Source organism: Rutidosis leptorrhynchoides, chromosome 3 (genome assembly GCF_046630445.1).
Source record: "Rutidosis leptorrhynchoides isolate AG116_Rl617_1_P2 chromosome 3, CSIRO_AGI_Rlap_v1, whole genome shotgun sequence".
NCBI lineage: Eukaryota > Viridiplantae > Streptophyta > Magnoliopsida > Asterales > Asteraceae > Rutidosis > Rutidosis leptorrhynchoides.
This window is the reverse complement of record NC_092335.1, coordinates 225,592,462-225,611,921: the sequence shown is the minus strand read 5'-3', so window position 1 is coordinate 225,611,921 and position 19,460 is coordinate 225,592,462. Positions and strand designations below refer to the sequence as shown.

The following is a 19,460-nucleotide window of genomic DNA, read 5'->3' as shown; positions in this document are numbered from 1 at the left end:
TTGTAGTTGTTTGGAACTTAAACTCACTTGGGTCGAAACTTGCATTTTGTACGAAATTGGTAAATAGGGTCGATGTGGGCCCGGTGTTGTAAAAATCGATTTTATTGTGGAAATCTCTTAGTTTTAATTATTGTAACGTGTTGTGAAAACAGTTTCGTCTAAAAGTGTCGGGAAGCGAGTTTTTCGTTCGCTTAAGTTGGGCTCCGGGGACAGCCCCTGGCAGTTCATTTGGACGCCGTCCCAATTGATTGGACGTCATCCAGCCCTTCACAACTGGACGCCGTCCAGATAACTGGACTCAGTCCAGATACACTGAATCAGAATTTATTTTTTTTTAAGTCGTGTTTTCGGTTGGATAACGGGTTGGGTCGTTACACTCCCCAATTGTGTATCATATATGTTTCAACGGGGATAACTTTTTCTCCTTTGTCTTCTTTGTTTAACACGTTTCTGTGATTCTTTAAAATGGCTGGCGCCATATAATGATACCTATTTCCGGTTAGCGGCTAACAAGTATCAGTGCAGTGCATGTCTAGAATTACTTAACATTATGGGTACTGAATTTTTGATTGATGTTTACTCTCGGGGAAGAATCCCTGTAGATCCGGATCACGGCCAGGATGTCGTGGGGGTGGCTTTATCAATTTTCCGGAACCAAACTGGGAGTTGTCCGTGTAGCGCTCTATGTCTAAGTGTTAAGATTCTAGACTGAGATAGTACTTTGTGAGAGAAAAGGTGTGTTCTCTTCTACAAGTTACTGAATTCCTTAAAGTGATGACCCAATGTGTTTATTTATAGGCGTAAATCCTCTTTGATGTTTGAGGGACATGTGTCATATTATTATTGTTGATTTATGAAACCGACTTAATGCTTTATACTCATGTGACATGTGTACTGCTTACGCGTTAATTTTTAGGGCTTAAGCATAGAAAGCTTCCTTCGGGGCTTATGCAGTACGCTGCGCGACCTGTTTTCATGTTTTACAATTCTTTTATGAACGGAATGCACTAAACGCTTATATAATATGTAAGTAACTAGAGGGGGTGTATAGTTACTTAGTACGATTTTTAAAACTTTTTTGATTTAGAACTTGAGATTACTATAGTGTGATTTGTTTAGTTTGTTCACAAGTAAAGTAAATGCAAAGATAGGGGATAAGAGAATAAACACGAAGATTTATAGTGGTTCGGGAAGATGTTAACTAATCTTCATTAATCCACTCCTCAATTCTAACGAACTGAGAGTTAGTTTCATTATGATGCTCCAAACTCGGTGGAGTGTCTGGATACAACACTAGCTCCTCGAAAAGCCGCAACTTATTAACCCTTACGTCCCTTTGAAGAATTCACAATCACCAAATGCTCTTACCACAAGACCTTAAGGCTTCCACTAAGTGAAACCTCACCTATCTTCTAGATCCCTTTAAGAAGATAGTTTACAAGTAAACTTACAACTAAGTTTACAATCACTCTTGCCTAAATCACTCTAAATAGGTTACAATAATATTTGAATGATATCAGTAAATGTATGGAAATGTAAGTGCAAGAGGTGAGTCTTCAAGTGCTCCAAGGTCTGGCTTTTATAGGCATGAGAAATTCAAACCCGGCTGACTGCGGCTCACCTCACGGTCGACCGTGCAGACCTCTGAACTATGAATTTGTATCCATTTGAGATCTTTAACTTTGTCATTTTCCCTTATTGGATGGCTACAATTAGATGCCAAAAACATCTGAAAAGACCTGCATTACTTTTTTTATCTTAGATGTATACTTTGAGGTTGACCTTGGCTTAAAAGAGGAAATTTCCATTGTACTAGTGATGTGTCATTGATTTCCCTTTAAGGCAAATGCAGAATTTTGATCCCTTGACAACCACAAGCTTCCAAACTTCAAGTCACAAGTCTTCAAGGCTTTTATCAACATTAGTATTGCATGTATATGCATTCATTGGTTACTTGAAACCTTCCAAATTAGACCAACTTTTTTTTACAAGAAGACTTTTGGGAGTTTACACTAAACTCTTATTAAGCATGTAAGTAATGCTTAATGGTTGATCAAGTTGTGAGCATCTCTTTAATTGAGACTTTAATGAACATCTTAAATATTCCATTACTTTTAATTTAGATTTAAAAATATAACTTTTGAAAAAGAACTTTTAGCCATACTTGTGTGTTTAACATTAATTACAAGCTAAAAGTGTCATGAATACGTCATTAAGTGTGATTAACCAAGATTAGTGTTTTAGTGACCAAAACTCATTTGGATATGAAGGAGGCTGCTATTCTAAGCATGTTTAAATGAGTTTTGTAATCTATAGATGCCCCGAAGTAGTCAAACATTTTTCGATCAAAAATTCATACAGAGGAAACTGTGTTCGACCCACGGTTGACCGTGGAGTCGACCGTGCACTTTGTTTCGCAGAACCCAAGTATAGGGCATCCCATGGTCTGACCTAGGTCGACCGTGGACCCAGCCGTGCTCCTTCAGTATTTTTAAAATGACTTTTTTCACTTAACTCTTTTATGTATTGGTCGTTTGCTAGAGATTGTGTAGGCTTGTAAACTTGTGTTGTTTTATACGTTGTTTAAATACACAAGACTTGGTGTCATCATCAAAAAAAGTGGTTAAAATTTAAATATTATCATTAGATCACTAATCAACATTCTCTCCCTTTTTGATGATGACAAACCTAAGTAAGTGTGCTTAAGTGTACACTACAACATATGTGTTAACGTCACTTATCATACACTTTCTCCCCCCTTTTGTAGAAGCAAAAGGGTTAGCTTCCCCTGGAACTAAGTGTTCCCTAGAGTAATGCTCCTCCTTGAATCTTACATAGCGGTTGTTCCCCTTGAAATGTGCAATATAAGACTCATAGAGAAATTATTAGTACACACATAAGTCATAATAAGAGTACATAACACATTACACATCATAAGCATAAGTCTTAATCATAGACTAGTTATCATAGCTACCCGCCCTTAATATTATCCTAACCAACATTTTAAAGATAATTGGCATTGCTGCTGACGGCATCCGAGATTGCAGAGTCCTCATAGTTGGATGAGAAAATTGTGATAGGGGAGGCAATCCAAAAAGTAAGCAGAGTGGTTGACATGGAGCGAGGAAACTCTAGAGGAGTTATCATACCTAGGTGTCGAAAGATGCGATTGAGATGAATAGAGTAGGGAAGTGGATGGTAAGTAAGGTTACAAAGATTGCCCATTCGTTGAGTCACAATGAAGGCTAAGTTTATGGCTTCGTTGGATAGGAAGGATCATAAAATGGCTACCTCGGTTCTCGAGAGATGTTCGACGGAAGTCTCCCTACAAAAGATGTTGTGTCGGATGATGGTTAAGAGGAGTTGAAGATCATGACGGATCTCGGAATCCTGAACATGGATGCGATGATTGAGATTATGAGGTACATCCGAGTGAATGATGGTGGATAGTAACTCTTGTGTTGGGTATGTTAGGTGCAAAGATCTTAGATCCGTTCGAGGAGTGTAGAAGTTACGACCTTGGAAGGGAATCCTCATAACCGTAGCAAAGGGCGAGAGAGGTCAAGTCTGAATCTTATTATCAAGTTGAAATTTGACTTGATTTAGGTTGACAAGTTCGAAGTTGGCATAAAACTCTCGTATAAGGGGTGGATAGATGACCTCATCTAGATTTAAGAAAGAGAAACTTCTTTTTGAGTAAATGTTGTTTGAAGGTTTGGAAATTCATCATAGTGAACAACTCTTTCTTCAAGAAGGGTTCGAGTTTCCATTTTTTGTTGGTGATATGCCGCACACTGTCTTCGTGTATTGGTCATTTCCTAGGAACGTGAACATTTTAACAAGAAGGTCATGTTTGCAACATGGTTTTGAAAACTTATATGCTAAACATGTGTCGATTAATTCTTGTCCAGACGCATTTTTGAAAGCGAATAAGTTATGCCATTTTGAAAAGATAGACAAGTTTCATCATTTCAATTTATGTTTGACAAAGTTTAATAAGTATCATGAGATTGACATTTATCACAAGAGCTTGGTCAAACATTTGTATGTGCATGAGTGGTATAAAAAAAGCAACTTTTATGATTTATGCAAGAGAGAGTTCCTACATGGCACTCTATTAGTTAAAATCTTTGCAAGGAAGCTTTTACACACTTGATAAGTTATGCATCAAAACAAGTTTTCCTATTAGTATGAAAAACACCAAAAATATTCTCATGTGAGATTATGCAAATAGTAAAGGATCTCATGAGAAATTTTGAAAGTAAGCAAGGTTAAAAAGTTTGGATGCTTACCTTTGAGGACCACTAGATGTTGGAGAGAAGGGAGACAGTCAAATCTGGAATCTAGTGATTGAGGTTTAAAGAAGGAGTGGGGTTGGTGAAAAAGTGATTTAGATAATAAAAATGGTGAGGAAAAGACAAAACAACCGTAAGCTATTGTGCGGTCGAGCCCACAGTCGACCGTACGGGTTCAGTGGGATTAATTTCATTAAGGCATAAGTTCCATCATTCCCAACTCATTCCTAAGTAGAGTGAAGGTCTCCTTTTTCAGAGGCTTAGTAAAGATATCAGTAATATTTTCTAAGGAGTCCACCTTATCGATTACAATATTACCCTTTTGGACATGATCACGTAAAAAGTGGTGTATAATGTCTATGTGTTTAGTCCTAGATTGTAATGTTTGATTCTTAGATAGGTCTATAGCACTCTTATTATCACAACAAATAGGTATTTCAGAAGAGATGATACCGTAGTCGATGAAGGTTTGTTTCATCCATAGCACTTGTGCACATGCTCTTCCCGTGGCAACGTATTCCGCTTCGGTAGTAGATAGTGCAACGGATGTTTGCTTCTTAGAGAACTATGATGTTAAGCAAGCCCGATAAATGCACATACACCACTTGTGCTCTTTCGATCAATCAACGATCCTCCATGGCCGAAATCCACAAAGCACATAATATCAACACCAGTGAACTTTGGATACCATAGACCAAGATGCATGGTACCTTTCAAGTATCTAAAGATTCGTTTGACCGCTTCCAAGTGAGACATTTTGGGATTATCTTGGAATCTTGCACATAAGAACACGCTATACATAATATCGGGTCGGCTTGCCGTCAAGTATAAAAGAGATCCAATCATTCCTCTTTACTTGGTGCTATCGAATGAATCTCCTTCTCTTTCAAGAGTAAGCTTGATATTTGTGGACATAAGAGTGGCCATTGGTTTTGAGTTTTCCATTCAAAACTTTTTGAGCATATCATGAATTTATTTTTGTTAATTGATGAACATTCCATCTTCTAGTTGCTTAATTTGAAGTCTGATAAAGAACTTGAGTTCACCCATCATGCTCATTTTAAACTCATAATGCATTAACTTAGAAAACTCATTGCTAAGAGACACGTTAGTAGAAACAAATACAATATCATCAACATATATTTGAACAATAACTAAATCATTTTCACGCTTTTTGAAGAATAATGTATTATCAGTTTTTCCCATTTCATATCCATGATTAATGAGGAAGGTTCTAAGTCTCTCATACCAAGCTCTAGGAGCTTGTTTGAGTCCATATAGGGCTTTCTTAAGTTTAAACACATGATATGGTTTTTCAAAATCTTCAAAGCCCGGAGGTTGTGACACAAATACTTTTTCATTTATGATACCATTTAGAAACTCACTTTTAACATCCATTTGATATAGTTTTAAGTTTTTAGCACATGCATATGCAAGAAGTATTCTAATGGACTCTAGTCTAGCTACAGGAGCAAAGGTTTCATCATAATCGATTCCTTCTTGTTGACTATACCCTTGTGCAACCAACATAGCTTTATTTCTTACAACCTTCCCATCTTCATCTAGTTTGTTCCTATATACCCATTTTGTTCCTATGATGTTTTGCTCACTTGGTAAGGGAACCAAATCCCATACGTCACTCCTTTGGAATTGATTTAATTCCCCTTACATGGCTTCTACCCAACTTTCATCTAATAAAGCTTCCTTGACGTTTTTGGGTTCTATTTGGGAGATGAATGCAATTTGCAACTAGATTAAAGATTTGTGTTCATGTGGTTCTAGTGTTAATATCTCTTATGACTTGTTCTATTGGATGATCCTTAATATGTTTAAGGTCAATTGTGGATTCTAGATTTTTTTAGTTGAAATGAAGTTTTTAGGTTTATGACTAGCATGGACTTGTTTCCCTACTTTACATGCATCACAAAAATGACTTTCATATTTTAGCTTGGGTAAATCTCTAACCATTTCTTTAGAAGATATGTTGTGAATTTGTTTCATATTAGCATGCCCAAGTCTCCTATGCCACAAAGTGGTAGTGTCATGATTGGAAGTAAGACAAATATCTAAATGTTTAAAGTCATTTAGTTTGCACGTGTAAAGGCCCTTTTTCCTAGTTTCATTTATAACATTTTTACCATCTTTGGTTATATGTGATGATGATTTAGTGAATGTCATGTTATAACCTTTATCACATATTTTACCAACACTTAACAAATTAAAGCTTAGGTTTTTAATATGCAAGACATCATCAAGAATAATTTTATAGTTAGTGATGTTACCTTTACCGACGATTTTACCTCATACATCGCCATCAAAGATTACGTCACCACCGTTATGTTCTTTATACTTTGTGAAGAAGTCTTTGTTTCCCATCATGTGCGTTGTACATCCATTATCAATTATCCAATCTTCTTCTTGTACAATGCTATTTAGGCAAACCTATATTTTGTTAATTAATATCTTTAGTGCCCAATGTTTATTGGGTCTGGGATGATTAGCATAAAAAATTCCTACTCTAACCCATCTTTTTACGACTTTAGCATTGTAGTTTCTTTTGGGTTGTGCCCTTGTTTCAAAGATTTACTTCCTAGGATTTCTAGAGTGGTTTGTTTTACTTTATAAGGAGTTCTTCTTGAATTGTTTAATTTCTTCCTTTTGAAATGATATAATTTTTGAGGATGGGCCTGCGGTCGACTTCACGACCTTGACGTGCTTTTACCGCACGTCCTCTGTGACGTTTAGCTTTTTTGAGACTTAACAAACACTATAAGTTTTTTTTATGATTTTATTTTAAGAGAGCTCTCTTTAAAACCAAACATATGTTTGTTATTGCTTGACCGTTGAGCACCTAAAATGTCTTCTAGCACTTTTCCACTTTTATCATATATTGAAAACTTGCTTTTATTTTCAAGTAGTTTGACGGTTTTGTTAAGTGCTTTATTTTCATGCTTTAGATCATCACAAGTAAGACATTCATGTGAGTTGGTTATTCTTTCCTTTAGCCTAGACCCTTCTAACTTAAGTGAGTAATTTTCTTCTTTTAAGTTAGTATTACTAGTGCTAACTCTACTACTTAAATCACAAAGCTTAATGAAATTATTAATATCAAATTCAAAAGAATTTGGAAGAACCTCATTGTCGATTTGTCCGAATAGGCAAGCTTCATCATCTCTTTCCAAGCTTGGTGCTTCAACGGCCATGAGGCATGTTTCCTTTCCTTCTTCTTGTGTCTCATTCTCTTCATCATCTCATGCACCTCCAAGAAATGCCTCAAAAGAATTTGGAAGAACCTCATTGTCGATTTGTCCGAATAGGCAAGCTTCATCATCTCTTTCCAAGCTTGGTGCTTCAACGGCCATGAGGCATGTTTCCTTTCCTTCTTCTTGTGTCTCATTCTCTTCATCGTCCCATGCACCTCCAAGTAATGCCTCTCGTTCTTTCTTTTGGGACATTCACTTATTAAATGATTTGGATCACCACATCCAAAACATTTCCTTACTAACTTCTTCTTGGAATCAAAAGGTGCCTTCTTTGAGTCCATTGGGGGTCGGACGTGATTCCCAGGTCTTCGATAGAATTTATTGAATGATCAAACAATAAATGCAAGTTGTTCATCATCATTTAGGATATCATCTTCATCCTCTTCATATTCTCCTTCTTCACTTGCTTTGGCCTTCAAAGCAATTGACTTCTTTTCTTTCTTAACTTTATCCGCTTCTTCATCCTTGTCTAGGATGACCTCATGGAATTTGAGATTTTCAATGAACTCATCAAGAGACAATTTTTCCAAGTCCTTTGACGCATCTATTGCCGTCACTTTAGGTCTCCATTTTGAGGGTAATGCCCCTAAGAATTTCCGAACATATTACTTGTTCGTATAGATAGTACCTAGAGCTTTCAAACTTGAACAGATCGAAATTGTAAAATCTAGAATAAGCGATATCAATTTTCTCATCATTCGATATAACAAATTATTCATATTGAGCTACTAGTAGTTCAACTTTATTTTCAATGACTTGCACATTTCCTTGATGAGTAACTATTAAACTATCCCATAGTCCCTTTGCACTCTTAAGCATAAAGACCCTTTCATATTCTTTTCTAGGAAAAGCATTAAATATGACTAGTTTAACTTGATAGTTTTTTCCTACATCCGTTTTATTTTCTTTGGACCAACTATCTTCGGGTATAACTATTCTAGTTTTCCTATCCTCACTAAGTTGGAATGGAACATAATCACCCTTAGTAATGATGTTCCAAGACATAAGTTTCAAATCTTTGTTTCCAATAGCAAAATCTTTCACTCTCAAGTAGTGGAGGTCTTTTCATAGAGGAACCTTCACTATAGCTCAAGTTCTCAAATTTTTGTTCCATGATCTTTAACTCAAAAGTTTGCAAATTAATTTTTATCTTAAAAATAACAATTTTAGCAACACGTTTAGAATAACCGCTCTGACACCAATTGTAAGTAACTACTGGGGGTGTATAGTTACTTAGTACGATTTTTAAAACCTTTTTGATTTAGAGCTTGAGATTACTATAGTGTGATTTGATTAATTTGTTCACAAGTAAAGTAAATGCAAAGATAAGGGATAAGAGAACAAACACGGAGTTTTGTAGTGGTTCGGGAAGATGTTAACTAATCTTCCTTAATCCACTCCTCAATTCTAACAAATTGAGAGTTAGTTTCACTATGATGCTCCAAACTCGGTGGAGTGTCCGGATACAACACTAACTCCTCAATAAGCCGCAACTTATGAACCCTTACGTCCCTTTGAAGAATTCACAATCACCAAATGCTCTTACCACAAGACCCTAATGCTTCCACTAAGTGAAACCTCACCTATCTTCTAGATCCCTTTAAGAAGATAATTTACAAGTAAACTTACAAATAAGTTTACAATCACTCTTGCCTGAATCACTCTAAATAGATTACAATAATATTTGAATGATATCAGTAAATGTATGGAAATGTAAGTGCAAGAGGTGAGTCTTCAAGTGCTCCAAGTTGTGGCTTTTATAGGCAAGAGAAATTCAAACCCGCCTGACTGCGGCTCACCTCACGCAGGCCTCTAAATTCTGAATTTGTAGCCATTTGAGATCTTTAACTTGTCATTTTCCATTATTGGATGGCTGCAATTAGATACCAAATACATCTGAAAAGACCCACATTACCTCTTTTATCTTTGATGTATTCTTTGAGGTTAACCTTGGCTTAAAAGAGGAAAGTCCCATTGTACTAGTGGTGTGTCTTTGATTTTCCTTTAGGGCAAATGCAGAATTTTGATCCATTGACAACCACAAGCTTCCAAACTTCAAGTCACAAGTCTTCAAGACTTTTGTAAACATTAGTTTTGCAAGTATTTGCATTTATTAAACTTTAATAAATGATCGGGGTACTCATTTTTGTAACAATCAACTTGAGAAAGTTCTCAAAAGATATGAAGTAACTCATAAAATCTCAACCGCTTATCATCCACAAACAAGTGGACAAGTTGAAAATACCAACCGAGCATTAAAACGTATTCTAGAGAAAATCGTAGGATCGAATCCGAAGGAATGGTCCATAAAATTGGAGGATGCACTCTGGGCTTTTAGAACAGCCTACAAAACTCCAATTGGAACCACACCTTTTAAACTCATTTACGGAAAAGCATGCAATCTTCCAATAGAAATTGAGCATAAAGCATTTTGGGCTTTGAAGACATGTAATCTTAATTTGCATGAAGCTGGACGTCTACGATTAAGTCAACTAAACGAATTAGAAGAATTAAGACATGAAGCATATGAAAATTTGTTAATCTATAAAGAAAGAACGAAAAAATGGCATGATAAAGGAATCAGAAGTTCAAAAGAATTTAAAGAAGGAGACAGAGTTCTTCTTTTCAATTCACGATTCAAGCTATTTCCTGGAAAATTGAAATCAAGATGGTCTGGACCATTTATAGTCAAAAGAGTTTTCCCATACGGAACAGTAGAATTAATAAATTCAAATGGGATTGAATTTAAAGTAAATGGTCACAGAGTTAAACATTACATAGATAATCCAATGGAAGTTGAAAGATGACGTTAATCACAATTTCGACACCACAGCTGACTAAGTGTGGGAAGATTCGAATCTTTTTAGGGTAATATGTATTTCTGTTAGAGTTAGATTTTCTGTTTTCGTGTAGTTTTTGAGAATGGAATCCGAATGGTCTTTCCCTAGCAGACCCTAAAGAACTAGTCTTCTCCCTTAATTCTGAATTTTTATTTCTTTTAGGTTTTACGAGATGAAGAATTCCTTTGATCTGAACCATGGTCTAATGCTACACGCTATGATTACTAAACGTAATAATAACACACTTCCGAGTGAACTGGTATCATTCATAAGAGAAAAAATGGACGAAGTGAGAAAAGAACTCAGGAAAGATCATCATAAGACACATTTTGGTAAAGGAAAATCAAAATCCACAACTAAAAGAAGAGCACGACACCTTGAAAGATGTCATAAATGCGAAAAATGGTCACACGAAGGTAAATGTTCAAACAATCAAACATATTCAAATACTAAATTTGTTACTCTGTGCAGAGAAGGACCATTCATATGTTTAGAAGAAAAGTTATTGAAGAATCGAGGTTACGCTTATGTAGCTATGGAAAACCAAATCATACGACTCTCCTATGAGTCGGCTAAAGCAGGTCTCTGAGAATTCTTTCTCATAGGTAAATATGTACAGTTTTTATTTAATTTTATTGCTTTTAACCTTTTGATAATAAACGTTGAATCGTTCACTATAAAGTATTAAATTGATATTCAATAAAATTAGGTATGCGAAACCAAAATTATTGATATCATACAAAAATTTATTACATCACTGCGAAATTTACCGTTTATTCTTAAGGTATAAATATCTTTAATCAATCAATCCAAAATATTTCAGAAATTCGTCAGGAGTAAAACTAGGTAATATAGCCAAAATTACTTTACCCAAAAGAGGGGCGTATATTTTTGATAATATTTGATTGATTAAAGTAGGATAAAAGACCAAAAAGATTTTTAATTTGATTTTTACCATATTTTTAAAATTAATATATAAATATTAAATTATTATTGTAAATCTTTTTAAATCAATATATTTAAGTTTTTTATATATTTTAAAAAATTAATATTTTCAATATAAAGTTTGTAAAATTAATTTATAAAAATATTAATGATATTTGTATGAAATTTTTAATTTTATGCATTTTAAATTTAAGTTTGGTGTGAATTTAAAAATAAAAATTTACTTTATTTCATTAAATTAAAATTTTGATATTTAAAATTCGTCGTGAGTTCAAGACTAGGTCATTGAACCGAAATTGCTTTACCCGAGAGCGGGACGAGAAATTTTATTATCATTATTTTTAATCTATTAATTTAAAGTATGCCAAAAACATTTAAAAAACCCAAAAATCTTTGCTTTTAAAACAAACGCCAATATGTTTGGAAACTTTGGTAAAATTTAATCATTTTTCTACGCTAATCACCCTCAATAATTTAAATTGTTACTGATTTCTTGCAAATGAGGGCATTGCAAGATCTTAAGTGTGGGAAGAGTTTAAATTCTTTCGGATTTTTAAAATTTTAATTTAAACACTTGGTTACCATCAAAAATACTAGTAACGCAGTAGTTGTATTAGAATCTAGTGCTCTCTGATAATAAAGAACAGCCCTAGTCTTATATACTGACTACCCACTTCTAGTAAAAAAAATTTAAAAATTTTCAAATAAATGAATTCAAAATCATGTTTATACATATTTATGAACGATAAAACTAGGTGTTAACACCGAAATTATTGTTACCTCGTAAAGGACATAAATTGAGAAACAACCCAAAATGCTTGAATTCATTTAAAATGGAATAGAGGAGAATAAAAAGGCAAATAAAGGAAAAATAAAAGTCAAGTGTGAGGAAAATTTACCAAGTTATTTAGAACATATATGACATATTTTTGTATAAATAATTGTAGATACTTTTGTTTTGGACGATATTAATCAGTTTTACCCAGTTTATTGTAATATAAATGGAATTTAAAAGGAAGTAAAGTCTTCCGAGAAAAAGATACGCGCTTCTTGATTTAGGTCAGGAAGTTGTCTTCCAGACCAGTTGTAGAGTCTACGAAAAACCTTGAAAAGTTTTCTCGAAAATCAGCTGAAAATCCACGGACCTCAGCATCAAACAGGGTCGTCAAGTGGTCAGACTTATCCTAACCATGAGAGGATCTATCTCGTACAATGGGGGGCACCGTGAAAATTAGCTTATAAGACTAATGAATCAGATCCCCAGAAAAGATAATCTCCTTAAAGATCAAAAATCAGCTTTTAAGCCTGATATTACTCAATCCTTGGGATTGAACTTAAAGATTGAGAATTCAAACTCATGGAATTCAATGATATCTAAACTCGAGCTTGAACGAGAAAATATTTTGATCAAATTAAAACCGATTTGTTTTCTGAAAACCCTATTTTCAATGCGTTCATTACCATTAAACGTAAAATCCTAGGAATTCACTCGGAATTCTTTAGGTCACCTGAACCAAATTGGGTGTTAATCGTAAGAACGGTGGTTGCATAGCATGGTCGAAGACAGGACCTTGTGCCAGACTGAAAAAACTATAGGGTGATCTTTACTATTGCTCCTACAAAGGATAGTAATTGCATCCGACACGATATAGACCATAATTATCTGCATGTCACGGGACATTGCCTTAACAGTTGCTTGTTCAACACTTTCCTTTATAACCGGACGGTAGTCTACCAAAAGGTAATATACGGAGCAAGTATACTGGACGTGTTGCTTTCCCAATACAAGGTTAGCAAGTGGGTGACACAAAACCATAAGTTTTGAGCTAAAATTTTCAAATCTGAAACCCATGAAACCCACACACACAAAAAAATTGCAAACACCGGTGAAGGCTTATTCCGAAAAACTTATCTAGGATAAAAGTTAGATTGAATTTTTAAAAGATCAAATGTTTTCATAAAGATCCAATTTCCTAACGGATCTAAATTTTTATAGTCATGTGGGACTGTAAACCACATCGTTACTATCATTGTTCATACCGTCATGATGTCTTGCGAGGCGTATATGAAATAGCTTATATTTTACTAAGAAATACTATTAAATATGATACAATTTTACACAAGATATTTATTTATTTATAGAATGGGATATACCTAAACCTTGCTACAACACTATAGGCAGTGTACCTAATCGTAGTGTAGTATAGTTTTTAGTAAGTCCGGTTCGTTCCACAGGGAGCTGGCTTATTTCACACTATATTTTAATTAACTATATTTGTACAAAATATATATAATTATATATAATAATATATAAAAGGGAGGTTTACCGTTTAATGACCGGTTTGTCGATTTTATATTTTAAGCGAAGCGTAAAGTAAATAACGATATTTAACTAACAATATAAAATAAATAACAATAATTAAAATGAAAATAAATAAAAGTACGAGGAAATATGAAATAAAATATATTATTCTTATTTAAACTTCCGTAATCATGATGTTTGACGTGTTGATTTTAGTTTATTCCCATGGGTTAACTGTTCTTTGTCCTGGATTATTTAATATGTCCATCTGGTTTTTGTCCATAACAGTCCATCAGTCATAAATATAAAGTGCGAGTGTCCTCGTCAAATTATCCTTATATTCGAAGTCAAATATTCCAACTAATTGGGGACTTAAACTGTAACAAGGTCTTAATACTTTGTTTAATAATCACACCAGGATATCGACTGCGTGTAACCCAAGGTTTAATACTTTGTTAACAATTACGCCAAGTGTCCTTGTACATAATTTCACCCATGTTTTAATAAGTCCATAGACTATTAATCCATTCCCGTGTTCGGTTAAATGAACGATTATTCGTACATATAAATATCCCGCCCATCGTGTCCGATCGAGTGTATATGGTAATTTATAAGTACGTCCAATTGTAAATCTTTATATTAAAATTAACAAATTATCATTTAGTTAAACAAATATAAAGCCCATTAATAGCCCATAGTCTAATTTCCACAAGTGTCGTTCTTTTGTCCAAACCCCAATTATGATACAAAGCTCAATTACCCAATTTTAGTATTTTAGCCCAACATCATGATTACTTCGTTTTAAATAAGCATAATAATAACTTAGCTACGAGACATTAATTTAAAAAGGAGAACATAGCTTACATTGATTATTTATCGCGTAGTGTTACACGGACAGAGCTCCGACTTTAAAACCCGTAAAATAACCTTTGCATAACCCAAAACTAATCTAATATAAAACTACACTATACTATATATATATATATATATATATATATATATATATATATATATTATTATTATTACAGAGGATTATTATTATTATTATTTTTGGTCTTTTGAACTCGGCAGAAGCTCGTTGCATTTATAAGACATTTCTGATTTTTGTGCTCCGCGAGTGCGGAGGTTTAAGCCTTCACAGCTCCGCGAGTGCGGAGTTCCCAGGGCCAGCTCATCAATTTTTGGCCATTTGCTTGTCGACGTTTTATTTAAATATATATAATATATAAATAATTTATATAATTATTTAAATATTATATTATATTCTTGTGCATAGTTGACTCATAATTTTTAGTCCGTTGCATTGGGCATTGATAGTTGGCTCAGGTCCCGGTTCCGGATTTTCGAACGTCCTTTCGTATAATTTAATATCTTGTACTTTGCGTTCCGCAACTTGTACTCTTGTCATTATTAGACGTTTCTTATCAATAAATTGAACCACTTGGATTGTATCTTGTACATTTGAGCTTTTTGGACGGTTTTGTCTTCGAATCTTCATTTTCGCCTTTTGTCTTCGCACTTATTTAATTAAACGAATATTACTTGAAAATAGAACAATTGCAACTGAAAACTTTACATATTGGAAGGATATTGCTACTAAATATATGTTCATTTGGAGCACTATCAAATATCCCCACACTTGAACGTTGTTTGTCCTCAAGCAATACAGAACTTGAAATTAAATCACACGAATCACTTCTTTATTCTTCACACTTTATACATCAGTGATTTTGATACGGCGGTATAAACAATGATAGTAACGGTGTGGTTTACAGTCACATATGACTATTAAAAATTTAGATCCTTTAAGAAAATTGGATCTTTATGAAAACATTTGATCTTTTGAAAATTCAATCTAGCTTTTACCCTAGATAAGTTTTCCGGAATAACCCTTCACCAGTGTTTGCAAAATATTTTTGTGGGTTTTGTGGGTTTTAAATTTGAAAATTTTAGCTCAACACTTGCGGTTTTGTATTACCCACTTGCTAACCTTGTATTTAGGAAAGCAACACGTCCAGTTTACTTGTCCTGTATATTACCTTTCAGCAAACTACCATCCGGTTGTAAAGGAAAGCGATGAACAAGCAACTGTTAAGGTAATGTCTAATGACATGCATTTGATTATGGTCCAAAAACGTGTCGGATGCTATTACTATCCTTTGTAGGAGCAATAGTAAAGATCATCCAATGATTTTTCGGTCTGGCACAAGGTCCTGTCTTCGACCATGCTATGCAACCACCGTTCTTACGGTTGACACCCGATTTGGTTCAGATGACCTAATGAATTCCAGGTGAATTCTCAGGATTTTACTTTCAATGGTAATGAACGCATTGAAAATGGATTTTTAGAAAACAAATCGGTTTGTAATTTTGATCAAAATATTTTCTCGTTTAAGCTCGAGTTTAGATATCATCGAATTCCATGAGTTTGAATTCTCAATCTTTAAGGTCAATCTCAAGGATTGAGTAATATCAGGCATAATAGCTAATTTTTAATCTTTAAGGAGATTATCCTTTCTTGAGATCTGATTCATTAGTCTTATCAAGCTAATTTGCACGGTGCCCCCCCATTGTACGAGATAAATCCTTCTCATGGTTAGGATAAATCTGACCACTTGGCAACCCTGTTTGATGCTGAGGTCCGTGGATTTCCTGCTGATTTTAGAGATGACTTTTCTAGATTTTTCGTCAACCTACAGCTGGTCTGGACGACAACTTCTTGACCTAAATCAAGAAGCGCGTGTCTTTTTCGAAAGACTTTACTTCCTTTTAATGATGGAATTGATTCATCGTGTAGATCCATCTTTTCTTTTATCTTTATTATAATATTGCGGGTAAAACAGTCAATTTAGTCCAAAATAGAAGTACCTGCAATAACTTTACAGAAACATGTGATAGATAGTTTTTTAATTGAATAACTTGGTACATTCTCCCCACACTTGGCTTTTTCTTTGCCTTTTTATTCTCCTTTATTTCATTTTAAATGAATTCATGTGTTTTATATTGTTTCTCAATTTATGTCCTTTCCGAGGTAACAATAATTTCGGTATTATCACCTAGTTTTATTGTTCATAAATATGTATAAACATGATTTTGAATTCATTTAGTTGAAATTTTTTAAAATTTTCACAATATTTAGAAAATAAGACAAGTATAAACCCGAGAGAATTTATAACCCTTCCCCACACATGAGATCATGCAATGCCCTCATTTGCATGAAATCAGACTATATTTATAAATTCATGAGGGTGATTAAAAATACCCAATTTGTAATTACAAAGCTCGTCGAATGATAGATGGCGCGCCTCATCGTTCATTTCTTCTTGTTTTATCACACATGTTTTTCTTCAAAAACGGTTGCTTTTCTGAACTGTTATCTAATATTTGAAAATACGTCTTTACCCTAAATCATCATGCATTTTTATTAACGAGTTATGCACTAACCCGAACCCCTAATTTAACGTTAAGTGGGGTTAGACTTCCCCACACTTAGCTGACGACATTTGAAGTCGGTAGAATAAGTTCCACGAATTAAAATAGTGAGCCAGTTATTTACATCTCGGGTGGTGTATAATATATCAATGGGTTTAAAGTTTAGAATCACCCGATTGTCACTACTTAATTCTTTTTTAAGTGTAGCTTTTAGTAAATGGATATGTCTCTTTTCTGGTTCTTGGTCAAATGGATCGTTATACACCGACATACATACTATAGGGTGGACAATTCCTAATATTTCCTTCCGTTCATTCTCAGGATCAAAGGTTTCACCTTTATTACAAAATTGGGTGAAATTCGAGGTGTCAATATCTATTACAGCTCGTAGTTCATCTTCGATGGATGACTCGTCTATTGAGAATATTGGGTTGGAAGGTTGAGGAATGATGAATTTCGAAATCGAAGTAGATTCTTCTTCATTAACGGTACTGATAAGGCTAAAAAGGAACATATATTTCATAGCAATATCCCTCCTAAATAATAGGTTTTCATATGTAATTGTATTATATTTTCATTGTAATTGTTTAAATAAATAAGTGCGAAGACAAAAGGCGAAAATGAAGATTTGAAGGCACAAACGTCCAAAAAGCTCAAATGTTCAAGATACAATTCAAAAGGTTCAATTTATTGATGAAAAACGTCTAAAAATACAAGAGTACAAGTTACAAAACGCAAAGTACAAGATATTAAATTGTACGCAAAGTCGTTCGAAAATCCGGAACAAGGACATGAGTCAACTATCAACGCCCGATGCAATGGACCAAAAATTATGAGTCAACTATGCATAAGAATAAAATATAATATATAAATAATTATATAAATTATTTATATATTATAAATATATATATAATCATGTCGACAAGCTATGAGACAAAGGATCCTGAGCTGGATTTTCAAACTCCACGACTCGCGGAGTTTGAAGGCCAAAAACTCCACGACTCGCGGAGCTGTCAGAAATCAAAACGCCTATAAAAGGCCATGCATTCTGCCGAGTTTATATATAATAAATAATAATAATAATAATACTCTGTAATAAATAAATAAATATATATATATAATATATATATATATATATATATAGTATAGGGTAGTTTTATATTAGATTAGTTCGGGTTATGTAAAAGTTATTTTTACGGGTTTTTGAAGTCGAAATTCTGTCCATGTAACACTACGCGATAAATACTCAATGTAAGTTATGTTCTCCTTTTTAAATTAATGTCTCGTACTTAAGTTATTATTATGCTTATTTGAGCCAAAGTAATCATGATGTTGGACTAAATATTAAAGACGGGGTAATTGGGCTTTGTACCATAAATGGGGTTTGGACAAAAGAACGATACTTGTGGAAATTAGACTATGGGCTATTAATGGGCTTTATATTTGTTTAACTAAATGATAGTTTGTTAATTTTAATATAAAGATTTACAATTGGACGTACCTATAAATAACCACATACACTCGATCGGACACGATGGGCGGGATATTTATATGTACGAATAATCGTTCATTTAACCGGATACGGGAATGGATTAACAGTCTATGGAATTATTAAAACAGGGGTGAAATTATGTACAAGGACACTTGGCATAATTGATAACAAAGTATTAAAACCTTGGGTTACACGCAGTCGATATCCTGGTGTAATTATTAAACAAAGTATTAAAACCTTGTTACAGTTTAAGTCCCCAATTAGTTAGAATATTTAACTTCGGGTATAAGGATAATTTGACGAGGACACTCGCACTTTAAATTTATGACCGATGGACTGTTATGGACAAAAACCAGACGGACATATTAAATAATCCAGGACAAAGGACAATTAACCCATGGGTATAAAACTAAAATCAACACGTCAAACATCATGATTACGGAAGTTTAAATAAGCATAATATATTTTATTTCATTTTTCCTCGTACTTTTATTTATTGTCATTTTAATTATTGTTATTTATTTTATATTGTTAGTTAAATATCGTCATTTAATTTACGCTTCGCTTAAAATATAAAATCGACAAACCGGTCATTAAACGGTAAAACCCCCTTTTATATATTATTAATATAATATATTTTGTACGAATATAATTGTTTAAAATATAGTGTGAAATAAGCCTGCTCCCTGTGGAACGAACCGGACTTACTAAAAACTATACTACTCTATGATTAGGTACACTGCCTATAGTATTGTAGCAAGGTTTAGGTATATCCCATTTGTAAATAAATAATTAAAACTTGTGTAAAATTGTAGCATATTTAATAGTATTTCCTAGTAAAAATATAAACTATTTCGTACCCCCACGCTACGACATCAAGTTTTTGGCGCC

At 33.9% G+C, this 19,460-nt stretch overlaps 1 protein-coding gene across 1 annotated transcript in view; it reads right to left on the bottom strand.

The window, feature by feature from the left end:
* Nucleotides 1-7,887: 7,887 nt before the first annotated feature.
* The window catches only part of LOC139900846 (uncharacterized), a 46,296-nt gene continuing 34,723 nt past the window's right edge, over nucleotides 7,888-19,460 (bottom strand). The window contains exon 5 of the mRNA XM_071883597.1: nucleotides 7,888-8,144. Within this exon, the coding sequence (XP_071739698.1) occupies nucleotides 7,888-8,144 (257 nt within the window). The remainder of the gene's footprint in view (nucleotides 8,145-19,460) is intronic.